The sequence below is a fragment of the Cervus canadensis genome, chromosome 4, assembly GCF_019320065.1.
Source record: "Cervus canadensis isolate Bull #8, Minnesota chromosome 4, ASM1932006v1, whole genome shotgun sequence".
In the NCBI taxonomy this organism is placed as follows: Eukaryota; Metazoa; Chordata; class Mammalia; order Artiodactyla; family Cervidae; genus Cervus; species Cervus canadensis.
In genome coordinates this window covers 61,357,747-61,371,615 of record NC_057389.1, presented here as the reverse complement: position 1 = coordinate 61,371,615, position 13,869 = coordinate 61,357,747, and the positions used below count along the sequence as shown (strand labels likewise).

Sequence of the window (13,869 nt, the reverse complement as noted above, 5' to 3'; positions counted from 1 at the left end):
AAACACATTGGAAGGAGAACTAAGCTACTTCTACTTGCAGATGATGTGATCTTGTACATAGAAAATCCTAAAGAATTCACTAAAACCTGCTTTCAATAGACCCAATAAACAAGTTCAGCAAAGTTTTCAGATGTAAGATCAACCTACAAAAATCAATTCTATTTTTATAACTTAGCAATGAAGATCCCAGAAATGAATCCAGAAACTCAGCAAACAATTCTATTTACAATAGCATTTGAAAAATGAAATATTTAGGCACATTTTAATAAAAAGAAGTACAGGACTTCTACACTGAAAGCTATAAACCTTATTGGAAGAAATTTTTAAAGCTCTCAATAAACAGAAAGATAGTCTAAGTCATAGATCAGAAAACTACATATTGTTAGGATAGCAGTACTTCCCAAATTGACCTACAGATTTAATTCAGACTTTCTAAAACTCCAAGCTACTTTTTTTTTTCTTTCAGAAACTTAAAAGCTAATTGTAAATTCACAAGGAAACACCAAGGACCCAGAGCAGCCGAAACAATTTTGATAAAGAAGAGTCGAGTCGGAGGACTCACGCTTCCCCACTGCGAGGCTGTAGTGATCAGCGCGGCGTGATGCTGGCACAGGATAGACTTGTAAAGCGGCAGATAAAACTGAGAGTCCAGAAATAAACCCTGACATTCATGGCCAGCTGGTTTTTGATCTGGGTGTCAAGACAATTCCATGGAGAAAGAATAGTCTTTTCAACAAATGGTGTTGGGACAACTGGGTATCCATCCACATACCAGAAGTTGGAACTTTATCTCATACCACAAAAATGAACCCAAGACAGATCATCGACCTAGATGTAAGAGGTAGAACTATGAAACTCGTAGAAGCAGACACAGAAATATATCTTTGTGACCTTGGGTTAGGTAAAGATTTCTTAGAATAACGAAAGTACAAGTAACAAAATAGACACATTCGACAATAATTTCAAACTTTTGTACTATCAGTATGTTGAAGAAAAGAGACAACTCACAAAATGGGAGAAAATATTTGCAAAACCTGTGTCAAATAAGGTACTTTTATCCAAAAGATACAAAGAACTCTTACAACTCAACTATAAAAAGACAACTCAGCTTAAAAATAAACAAAAGATTTGAATAGGTATTTCTCTACAGGTGGCCAATAAACACATGAAAAGGTGTATCACTAGTTATAAGGGAAATGCAAATCAAAGCTACCATGAGATACCACCTTATGTTCAACAGGATGGCTACAGTCAGAAAGATAATTACAGGTGATGATAATTAAGTGGAGAAATTGGAACTCTCATACATTGCTGGGTGGAAATGGAAAATGGTGCAACTACTTTGGTAAACAGTTTGACATTTCCTCAAAAGTTAAACACAGCATAACCTTATGACTCAGCAAGCCACTCATAGGTATATACCTGAAAGAAATGAAAACATATTCACACAAAAAACCTTTATGTGAATGTTTGCATGCATGCATGCTCAATCGTTCAGTCGTGTCCAACTCTTTGTGATCCCACGGACTGTTGCCCACCAGGCTGTTCTGTCCATGGGATTTCCCGGACTAGAGTACCAGAGCAGGTTGCATCTCCTCCTCCAGGGGAATCTTCCCAGCCTAGGGATCAAACCCATGTCTCCTGTGGCTCCTGCTCTGGCAGGCAGAGTCTTAACCACTGAGCCGCCTGGGAAGCCCTATGAATATTTATAGCAGCATTATTCATAACAGCCAAAGAACAGAATCAACACAAATGTCTATCAACTGATGATTGGATAAACAAAATAGAGTATATCCATGCAATGGAATATTATTTGGCTATGAAAAGAAATGGGACTTCCCTGGTGGTCCAGTGGTTAAGACTCCAGGCTTCCATTGCAGGGAGCGCGGGTTCAATCCCTGGTCAAGGAACTAAGATCCTGCATGCTGTGCAGCATGGCCAAATTAAAAAGAAATAATAAAGAGATAAAAAGAAATGAACTACTGATGCATACTACAACATAATGAACCTTGAAAGCATCATTACAAGTCAAAGAAGCCAGTCCCAGAAAAACACATGTCATATTTCATTTATAGGAGAATTCAGAAGGGGCAAATTTATAGAGACAGAAAGTAGATTATTAGTTGGTTAGGTTGGGGGAAGGGAGAATAGGAGATGGCTGCTAATGTGTTCAGGGTTTCTTTTGTGGGTGGTGAAAATGTTCTCAAATTAGACTGTGCTGATGGCTGCCCAGCCCTGGCAATATACTCAAAACCACTGAGTTGTACACTCTCAATGGGTGAATGGTCTTTGCATTTCTGCCGAGCACTCCATTCCCAGAGGATGAAAGGTGTTGGTCTGGGATGAATAAGGAGGGGAGCAGGGTAGAAAAGGAATTGCAGGGCTGAGGCTGTACAGTATCTTCCTGCCTCACATTGGATGGGTGGGCAGAGAGAGACAGACAGACAGACAGGTGCATGTAGGCTGGTCAACTTTCAGGCCAGCAGCGTCTGAGCTTGGCTTTGGCCCTCGACAGTGTGCCCTGGTCTGGAATCTCCTGAAAACCAACCCTGCCAGGGACCGGGCAACGTGAACAAAGCAGCTGGCTGTGTAGAGAGCCGCCACCCTCCTGTGGGTCAGATTTAAGAATGTAGCTCTAGAGTCAGTTACCTGAGTTGGAATCTTGGCTTCTCCACTTGTGAGCAGTGTGCCAGGCAAGTTATATAACCATTCTGGGCCTCAGTTTCCTCTTTTGTGAGCTGATCATAATAACCTACCTACACCTACCTTGGGGAAGGGAAAGGCTGCCCACTCCAGTATTCTGGCCTAGAGAATTCCATGGGCTGTGTAGTCCATGGGGTCGCAAAAAGTCAGACATGACCGAGTGACTTTCACTTTCACTTTTCACACCTACCTCATGGGCTTCATGAAGTTTCAAGCAGAGAGTGAACAAAACATCCTTCACCAAGTGCCTGATACACAGTAAACAGTAAATACTAGTCCTTCTTCTCCTGTCTACAAGGTGACTTGTAGATCAATCTCAACTCCCCTGGCACAGGAAGGAAGGAGAGTTATAACAGGGCACCTCACCGCAGACAGCCCTGAGAACCCTGCTCTGAGCTGGCTGCAGGGGTGCAAGCTGTGGGTAGCACCACTTTTGCAGAAAAGCCGAGGGAAACCACGAAGCTCTGCTGGTGACTGAGCTGTGACAGTGGGCCGCAGCTTATCTCTCTGCCATCTTCTCTGACATCCAATCGTGTCCTTAGGTTGTGTTTTGAAACCATCCCCAGCCGCCAGCATGTGTCCTTGCTGTGATCCCTGCAGAGGTGAGTGTTGCTGAGGGGGCGGCTTCCGAGGTTGCAGGCTGTAAACCTCATTGTGTAATGAGACACAGCTCTGTGTCTGGGACCAGTCATTCAGAAAACCCAGATGGATGGAGAGGAGAGGAAGGGAGAGGGGGAGGCCCTGCTGCCGTGACCTGAATGCCTCGTGGTGGGCGGTCCTGGGAGCTACCGAGGTCTCTGACCCTCCTGGAGGTGCCCCAGCAAAGCCCAGAGAGGAGCCTGGAAGAGTGTCCCCCAGTTTCTGTAAGTGGGGTCAGAGCTAAAGAAATACCCACAAATCCCTTATCACATTTCTGAAATCCAAACAGCCCAAGATTCATTGAGACTCATTTCGCTGCCAAGCCTGACTGCCTTGCATGATGGCTCTGTGTGTTTTGCAGAATATTAATGTGTTTAATTACAGCATCCTACCCTAGGCTCTGTTTGGATGTTGTGTAATATATGGCGTGTAAACGGCATATTCTCTTTCTAAAAGGCTAAACAGTTTAAATTGTGAAAACCCTCTGGCCCCCAGGTTTTTGGGTAATAGAATGTGGACCCGTATTATCATGAATCTGTTTTACTGTTGAACTGTCATCAGAGGAAGCACAACGTAAAAATTTGATCTACACAGTGTAAGAAATCAACAGAATGCAGAGAGCAAAGTGTTTGGAATTGGAAGCAACTGGGGCTGGATCACTACTCTGAATCTCAGAACCCATGGGACCTTGGGAAGGTCATTTAACCTTTTCGAGCCTTGAGTTCCTCATCTGTAAAACAGAAATAATATTACCTGTCTCCTGCTGTTTACTAGGAGGTTAAGTGCTCAGATGTAAAGAATCTGCCTGCAATGTGGGAGACCCAGGTTCGATCCCTGGGTTGGGAACATCCTCTGGAGAAGGGAATGACAACCCACTCCATTGTTCTTGCCTAGAGAATCCTATGGACAGAGAAACCTGGTGGGCTACATAGTCCATGAGGTCACAAAGCGTCAGATGTGATGGAGCGAGTAACACAAATGAGATAATGTATGCTTAGTACATACAGAAAGAAGGAAGAAAGTGTTAGTCGCTCCATCATATCCAACTCGACTGTCACCCTCCAGGCTCCTCTGTCCATGTGGATTCTCCAAGGCAAGAATACTGGAGTGGATTGCCATTCCCTTCTCCAGAGGATCTTCTCAACACAGGGATCAAATCCAGGTCCACCTTATTGCTTGGGCTTCTTTAACATCTGAGCCACCAGGAGTCCAGTCCATACAGTTGAGTTCAGTTCAGTTATTCAGTCATGGCAGACTCTTTGCAACTCCATGGATTGCAGCATGCTAGGCTTCCCTATCCATCACCAACTCCCAGAGCTTGCTCAAACACATGTCCATCAAGTTAATGATGTCATCCAACCATCTCATCCTCTGTCGTCACTTTCTCCTCCTGCCTTCAATCTCTCCCAGCATCAAGGTCTTTTCCAATGAGTCAGTTCTTCACATCAGGTGGCCAAAGTATTGGAGCTTCAGCTTCAACATCAGTCCTTCCAATGAATATTCAGGACTGATTTCCTTTGGGATTGACTGTTTGGATCTCCTTGCAGTCCAAGGGTGCTCAAGAGTCTTCTCCAACACTGCAGTTCAAAAGTACCAATTCTTTGGTTCTCAGCTTTCTTTATGGTCCAACTCTCACATCTATACGTGACTACTGGAAAAACCATAGCTTTGACTATATGGACCTTTTAGAGCAAAGTAATGTCTCTGCTTTTTAATATGCTGTCTAGGTTTGTCATAGATTTTCTTCCAAGAAGCAAGCGTCTTTTAATTTCATGGCTTCAGTCATCATCCACAGTGATTTTGGAGCATAAGAAAACAAAGTCCATCACTGTTTCCATTTTTTTCCCCATCTATTTGCCACGAAATGATGGGACCAAATGCCATGATCTCAATTCTTTGAATGTTGAATTTTAAGCCAGTCTTTTCACTCTCCTCTTTCACCCTCATCACGACGTTCTTTAGTTTCTCTTTGCTTTCTGCCATAAGGGTGATGTCATCTGCATATCTGAAGTTATTGCTATCTCTTCTAGCAATCTTGATTCCAGCTTGTGATTCATCCAGGCTGGCATTTCACATGATGTACTCTGCATACAAATTAAATAAGCAGGATGACAACATACAGCCTTCCAGTACTCCTTTTCCAATTTTGAACCAGTCCATTGTTCCATGTCCAGTTCTAACTGTTGCTTCTTAACCTGTGTATAGATTTCTCAGGAGGGAGGTAAGTCGGTCTGGTGTTCCTGTCTCTTTAAGAATTTTCCACAGTTTTTTGTGATCCATGCAATCAAAGGCTTTGACATAGTCAATAAAACAGAAGTAGATGTTTTTATGGAATTCTCTTGCTTTTTTCTGTGATCCAACAGATGTTGGAAATTTGATCTCTGGTTCTTCTGCTTTTCTAAATCCAACTTGAACATCTGAAAGTTCTTGGTTCATATACTGTTGAAGCCTGGCTTGGAGAATTTTGAGCATTACTTTGCTAGCGTATGAGATGAGTGCAATTGTGAGGTAGTTTGAACATTCTTTGGCATTGCCTTTTATTAGGATTGGAATGAAAACTGACCTTTTCCAGTCCTATGGCCACTGCTGAGTTTTCCAAATTTGCTGACATATTGAGTGCAGCACTTTCACACCATCATCTTAGGATTTGAAATAACTCAGCTCGAATTCCATCACCTCCACTAGCTTTGTTCATAGTGATGCTTCCTAAGGCTCACTTGACTTTACACTCCAGGATGTCTGGCTCTATGTGTGTGATTACACCATTGTGGTTATCTGGGTCATGAGGATCTTTTTTTGTATAGTTCTTCTGTGTATTCTTGCCACCTCTTCTTAATATCTTCCACTTCAGTTAGGTCCATACCATTTCTGTTCTTTATTGTGCCTGTCTTTGCATGAAATGTTCCCTTGGTATCTCTAATTTTCTTGAAAACATCTCTAGTCTTTCCCATTCTGTTTTCCTCTATTACTTTGCATTGATCACTTAGGAAGGCTTTCTTATCTCTCCTTGCTATTCCTTGGAACTCTGCATTCAGATGGATGTGTGTGTGTGTGTGTGTGTGTGTGTGTGTGTGTGTGTTAGTTGCTTAGTTGTGTCTGACTCTTTGCAACCCCATAGACTGTAACCCATCAGGCCCCTCTGCCCATGGAATTCTCCAGGCAGGAACACTGGAGTGGGTTGCCATCTCCTTCTCCAAAAAGAACTATGGAAAGAAAGTGAAGTCGCTCAGTCGTGTCCAACTCTTTGCGACCCCATGAACTATAGCCTACCAGGCTCCTCCATCCATGGAATTTTCCAGGCAAGAGTACTGGAGTGGGATGCCATTTCCTTCTCCCATTCAGATGGATATATCTTTCTTTTCTCCTTTGCCTTTTACTTCTCTTCTTTTCTCAGCTGTTTGTAAGGCCACCTCAGACAACCATTTTGCCTTTTTGCATTTCTTCTTCTTGGGGATGATTTTGTTCACCGCCTCCTGTACAGTGTTATGAACCTCCGTCCATAGTTCTTCAGGCACTCGATCAGATCTAATCCCTTGAATCCATTTGTCACTTCCACTGTATAATCGTAAGGGATTTGATTTAGGTCATACATGAGTGGTCTAGTGGTTTTCCCTACTTTCTTCAAATTAAGTCTGAATTTTGCAATAAGGCCATAGAGAGTAAGGGCTAAATATTACATGATTAATACTAAAACATAATAGTAAGTATATTATTTGATAGACCTTTCTCATGGTGCCTTGTCTGTAGGATTCCACAGGCCAGCTGGGGAGCCCACACAGGAACCAAAGCTGAACCGTGCCCTCAGCGCACCCAGCAGGGCAGCCTGCAGTGCTGAGAGCTGGGTGCCAAGAGGCAGAGCCCTAGGGACATGTAGGGGTCAGCCTTTGAGTCTCAGAGAGGAAATCATATAGGAGTTGCTGGGAGATGCGTGTAAAAACAGTCATCGCTGAAGCCCGAATTCTAAGGTTGTGGAAGATCCCGAGGAAGCCTGTGCCCCACCCCTGCCACATGAAGTTTTCAGTTTTCTCAGGAAGCCGATGGGTCGACAGACTGTGACTGTCATCTGCATGAAGGTGCGTGTCCCCTGCAACATGCCTGATGGCATTTGGTGCTGAGGGAGGACCAGGTTTAAAGCAGTGAACTGAAAGCCTCTTAGAGATCCAACTTGTTACCCTTTGACAGACACAGCACTGTAAATTCATCCCTGAGAAACTTGTCTGTGTCAAAACCAAGACTAGCATAATCGTGATTGGATGTTCCCATGGACTCACTATTTCCACACCAATAATAAAAAGCTCCCCTGACTTTGGCCCCCGGTGCTAATACTCCTCCACTTTCCCTGTGCAGGAGGGGCTTGGATGCAGGTGGAGGGTGAAATTCACGCCAACCCCATCGCTAACCATGCTGGACGGCTAAGGGGACCACACTGCCCACATCATCAGGGAACCTCTTCTCTGGCCAAGGCCTGTTTGCTGTGCAGGTCATGTTGGATATTGCTTGACATTGTAACTGATGGAAATTCCTTTGAGCAAATCCCTTTGAGGAATCCTGGCTCTTGGTGCTCTGAGCTTTATGTATTATTGGCATCAGAAGTACTGAGGGATGGTCTACACTCATAGACCATTTTAATTTTGCCAGTACCTAGAAAAATACTGCCCTGAGTAGATTCCTCTAAGATCTTCCCAAGCCTCTGAGCCTTCAGGCAGTGGGGAGAAAGCCATCCTGATTGTCGCACCACCCCAACCCCAAGACCCTTCGCCCTGCCTCCTTCCTGCCTATCGCACAGAGCCAGGGAGGCCAAGCAGGAGGGCTGCTGGCAGGCTGCCCCCCCCCACCACCACCCACAAGGGGCCAGGTCATGTGAATCCCATGCTATGGGCCCTCCTGAGGGTGTTTGAAGGGAATTCACCTTTCTGAGCTCGTATAGTATGCTCTGGGTATCATTCCTTCTACAGGTGGGCACATTCCCTGTCCACATACAACTATGTACTTTGCTTTTCACCTTAAAGGCCTTTCATCCATTCAGTCAATATTTATAGAGCAACTCCTCCAGGGCACGAGCAGTACAGGCCCAAGATAGGCATTCGGGACACAAAAGTGAGCAACACAAAGTTCTCTGTCCTCAGGACAGTAAACAGCGACCGTAATGAGTCAGTACACGAGAGAGTACCCTAGAAGGTGGTGAATACTGTGACATGGAAACCAGAATCAGAAGTACTGATCTGAGGGGGGAGTTGGGGGGCAGGTTGAGTATTAAGCTGTGTGTGTGCTAAGTCACTTCAGTCGTGCCCGACTTTGCAACCCTATGGACCATAGCCCACCAGGCTCCTCTGTCCATGGGATTCTCCAGGCAAGAATACTGGAGTGGGTTGCCATGCCTGCCTCCAAGGGATCTTCCTGACCCAGGGATGGAACCCTCACTTTCTTAACATCTCTTGCATTGGCAGGCAGGAGATGGGTGGTTAAATAGTCAGAGTTCTCTAGAGAAATAGAACCAGTAGGATTGATGGATAGGTGGATAGATGGATAGATAGACAGGCAGATAGATAGCTGGCTTTATTATAAGGAACTGGCTAATGCAATTATGGAGGCTGAGGAGTTTCCCTCTCTGCCATCTCTAAGCTGGAGGACCAGGAACCTGGTGGTGTAGTTCTAATCCAAGTCGAAGGCCTGAGAAACCGGGGAGCTGGTGGTGTGAGTCCCAGCTCAAGCTGTCAGGCAGAGTCTGAGCTCTTCTTACCCTTCCTTTTTGTTCTCTTCAGGCCCTCAGTGGATTGGATGGGGCCCACCCACGGTAGGAGAGCATCCGCTTAATCCGATCTACCAATTCAGGTGCTCACCTCAGCCAGAAACACCCTCATAAACACACTCAGAATAGTGTTTAGTCAAATATCTGGGCACGCCAGGCCTGGTCAGTTTGACACATAAAATTAACAGATAGCTACAGTCACACCATGGTAGCCAGACAACCTAGTTAAAAAATTCCTTCGGTATACCCCCAGGAAGCTCTGCACCCCAGCTTGGCACTGCATCTGGCAGAAGATAGGTGCTAACTGAGGGTCCTTCCGGGGAGTGGATGACTGTGTTGATCCCAGGGTTTCTCTACTTTCTGCTCTGACCCAGATCATCTGCTTCTTCAGCATGGTCAAGGGCTTTCCTCTCTTACAAACACACATGTCCACATCTTGTGGGTCCTTCATCTCCTGGCCTGACCAAACTGCTGCCTTCTCCCATTTCAGATACACAGTTGGCTTTTCAGGACCCCAAAAGCCGTGGCAGTGCCCTGAACATCCCTCCAACAGAACCCATAGATAGGGTACCTCAGGTCTGCCTTTGGCCTCCCCTACAACACCCTCAGATTGTCTGCCCACTCCGATGTACCCTTCCTAACATCCCCAGACACGGTTCATGAGCCTTCAAGTTTTTGTTCAGGGAATAAACCTTACAGTTATTACAGGAGTATTTGATTCATCAGGGGCTTCCCTTGTGGCTCAGATGGTAAAGAATCTGCCTGCAATGCAGGAGACCTGGGTTCGATCCTTGAGTCAGGAAGATCCCTTGGAGAAGGGAATGGCTACCCACTCCAATATTCTTGCCTGAAGAGTTCCATGGACAGAAGAACCTGGTGGGCTACAGTCCATGGGGTCACAAATAGTTAGACACGACTGAGCAATCAACACTTTCCACTTTCACTCGACCCATCAGCTCATTGACAGAGCTTGTAGCTTTCTTTGTTCTGAGCATCAAGGAACAAATAAGCACCTGCAGACAAGATTGAGCTTTTTCCCTGTATCTATTTATTCCAAAATAAAGACATAAAATTTTAAACAAATTATTACAGCTGATTTTGACTTAACATGGCTTATTTGATTTTTTAAATTACAACAACTTAAAGAGGAGGCTTTCTAAATTCAATAAATAGAATAAATAACATTTCAGCTTCACACATTGTCTCTCATCCTTTCACTCTGGAGACTTTGCAGCAGAGTCTTCAGAAATGTCACTGTATTGCCTCTGGTGGTTTGGTTGCATGGCTGTTCACAGGCAAAAGACTGTGGGGATAAAAGTTGGCAAAGGCAGAGTGACTAAGACAGTATGGAGCCCAGCAGCCCCAGAAACCGCCCTGCCTAGAACCTGGTGAGCAGTAGAGGGGTGGTCACTGGGAATGGAGGGTATGCAGGCAGTAAGGGGGCTTGAGGCAAGGAGTAAATGAATGAGGCTCCAGGGCTAACATTTTGTGTAGGCGGCACAGGTGCTTGACTTTGTGGTAGGATTTCAGGTGCCTGCTTGCCATACACACACACCCCCCATCAAGGGGTCCTAAATCTTATTAGAGATGTCTTCTTGAGATACTTTGAGGCTTAAAATTTTGTTATTGTCCTGTTTGGTTGTCCTTCCAAGGTTGTTTTATAGCACAGTGACTAAGAACAGGATTTGGCTGTTTTATAGACCAGAGTTCAAATCTCAACACTGCCATTTGTTAAACAGGTAGCCTTGGGCAAATCAGTTAACCTCACTGAGCGTCAGTTTCCTCCTTCACAACATAGGGTGTAAGTCTGACAGTTGTCATTAAGGTAGGTATTCAGTGAAACAGTGACTTCCCTGGTGGCTCAGACGGTAAAGTGTCTGCCTACAATGTGGGAGACCCGGGTTCAGTCCCTGGGTTGGGAGGATCTCCTGGAGAAGGAAATGGCAATCCACTCCAGTATTCTTGTCTGGAAAATCCCATGGACAGAGAAGCCTGGTAGGCTACAGTCCACTGGGTTGCAAAGAGTCGGACATGACTGAGCAACTTCACTTTCAGTGAAACAGTATAAATGAAGCGCTTAGAACTGCATGCTGTTGATGGCAGAAGCCTCTGCAGTCCAGTAGCTGAGTGAGGGGTGGCCCTCATAGCAATAGTAACGAAATAGTTTACCCCCTGCCCTTTCCTCCAGGGCCTAGGGTATATATATATATACAGGCATTTAGGGCACGTGACAAACTTCCACCTGGATGTAGATGTGTCTTCCTTTAAACACCTCCCTGTTCAGCGGAAAGAAAACCTGTAACTTACAGGTCACATCGTCTACTCAGCTAACTGAATCTCTAGGATAATTTAGAACTGTATGGGCGATAGCCCTGATTCTCAAGATTTAGGTTCTAATTACCATGTGGCTAGATTCTTTCATTATTCAAGATGTGGAGAGAAGTAAAAGCCAACAGAGAGGTGAGTGTTTTTTAAAATGAGAACGAACAATGAGCCGTCCTGGCAGTTTAGTTCAGTTCAGTTGCTCAGTCGTGTCTGACTCTGCAATTCCATAGCATCCAGGCAGAGCTCACATTAATTCTCTTGTTCTGATTAAGTTTCTTAGATGTCTCTAATCAACCCTGAACTACCAGTTGTTCCAACCTTATCACCCTTTCTCATCCAGGTGGAGTTGGCATTGACATTCACACAGAAATAACTAACCAGAGCACATCACAGATACACACACACTTACTCCACACTTGTTGCTCTTGAGGGTTACGACTATTTTCTTCAGCTGGTTGACATTCAGGTGGAATCTCTTGGTCATTGCGGAGTTGCTCATCTGTGATAGGCCCTCCTGGAAGCATGCTGTGGTGCAGTTGTCCTGGTAAATAACAGGGAGTTAGGAAAAGAAACACCCAGAGGACAGCTTTGACTAGGAATCACAAAGAGAATGCTTTTAGAGGCAATTTTAATTTAACCAATATAGTCTAAACTTGGGCTTCCCAGGTGACTCAGTGGTAAAGAATCCGCCTGCTAGTCCAAGAGATGCGAGTTCGATCCCTGAGTTGGGAAGATCCCCTGGAAAAGGAAATGGCAACCCACTCCAGTATTCTTGCCTGGAGAATCCCATGGACAAAGGAGCCTTGCATCCACGGGATCACAAGTGTTGGACACAACATAGCAACTAAACCACCACCACCATTGTTTCAGCAGTAGCTAAAACTGTGGATTATAAACCAAGGGGATGGGCTAGGCCGTAAATGTGTGGTTCCTCCTCAGAAGGTTTCCTCCCCGGAAACCCTTTTTACTTCCCCTCCACCCGCAATCTCAGACACCCTATCCTCCCAGAGGGCAGCCTTCAAACCTTGCAATAGCTACTATAAATCAGCTAAAGAGAAGGACAGGGAGGGAAGGAGAGAAGCAGGGAGGGACGGACAGAGGGAGAAGACAGAGCATGTGGATAGTTGAGGCCAGAGGAAGGACAAAGGGCTGTCGTCTTATCTACATTGTTTTGCAACCCTGGAGTTAACCAGCAAATGGATTAGAAAACAATGTGCTATGAACTACATCATTTATTCTATTCTCAGTCCCAGTTTGATTTAATTGTGCATATGGCCACTAATCTCAAAACACATTCAAGATTCTTTTTATTGAAAAGTGTTCAGACTTCTCAAGGAGACTAAATGCAAAGAAATGTATACAGTATAGAATTTCAAGATTTTGAAGGGTTTTAAAAATTGTTACTAATCTGTAATGATTGTAATGAAGTCACACTTTGTTACTTAAAATACATCAAATAGAACAATTTTGACTTAAAAGCTTAAGAAAAAACAAGATCAAGATAACTCACTTTTACTATACTTACAGAGGAAATGGGCAGACACAAACAATCAGTCTCCTGCAAAAGAGAAATTTCACATGTGAAGATCCCAGATGTGAATATTAAAATCAGTTTGGAAAGTTCTTAAGAGCATCTACTTACACTGGTGCCACAGTTGCATTGTGAAGATGTGTCTCCCTAAAAAGTAGAGAACAAGAACTCATGAAGAGTGGTGTGTTTTTCATCCTTTTATATTTCCCTTAAGTTTTCAATAGCTGCCTTTCCCACTGGTGCCCTGCCTTTGCATCTTACCTGCAGGTTGTTGATGAGGTACTCAACATTCTTGATTCCTGTGAAGAATGTCAGGGGTGTGAAACACCCCGGCCTGGCTGAAGCGCAGAGGAACAGGGAAGAGGCAAGGACCACAGCCAGGAGCATCTTGACACAGAGCTGGAGCTTAGTCTTCAAGTGACTTGAAATGCCTTCAGATCATGTTGTATTTAAAGCCACAAACGTGGGGAAACCCTGACATCAAACTGATACCAATGCCCACTTTTTCTCTGTAAGTTTGGGCCACCTGACATTGAAAAAAAAAATTGTGTATGTATACATATATCTCAAACTGAGTCACTTGGCGAAGACTATGTTACATTGTCCCAGGAAGTATCATTCCTCAGAAATGATGCTTTTCAAAAAGTTAGGTACCATGATGCTGTAGGAAAAGCTAAAGATCTTAAAACGATAATTTTTTTAAGGCAGAGGTTCTGGTTGTGAGAGTGAAAATACTTTCCATGAAAGCCCAGGTCTGTATTTCCCCCTTTTTACTTTATTGGAAATGCTGATATAATAGCCAGTCATCAGTGTTCTAACGAAGGGGGGCGGGGAAGATGAGAAATTGTGCAGGAGAGTTGTCCTGTCATCAGGGCTTTGCAAGCTCAGTCACATCACTGCTACCTCAGTCTAACTATATTCT

At 44.4% G+C, this 13,869-nt stretch overlaps 1 protein-coding gene across 1 annotated transcript; it reads right to left on the bottom strand.

Annotated features, from left to right (window-relative positions):
- Positions 1-10,283: 10,283 nt before the first annotated feature.
- On the bottom strand, positions 10,284-13,334 carry IL9 (interleukin 9). Its single transcript, XM_043467530.1, has 5 exons — positions 13,209-13,334; positions 13,059-13,094; positions 12,942-12,974; positions 11,826-11,957; positions 10,284-10,394 (listed from the first exon to the last, which is right to left on the bottom strand). The coding sequence occupies exons 1-5, from the start codon at positions 13,332-13,334 to the stop codon at positions 10,284-10,286; spliced, it is 438 nt and encodes a 145-aa protein (XP_043323465.1).
- Positions 13,335-13,869: the final 535 nt, after the last annotated feature.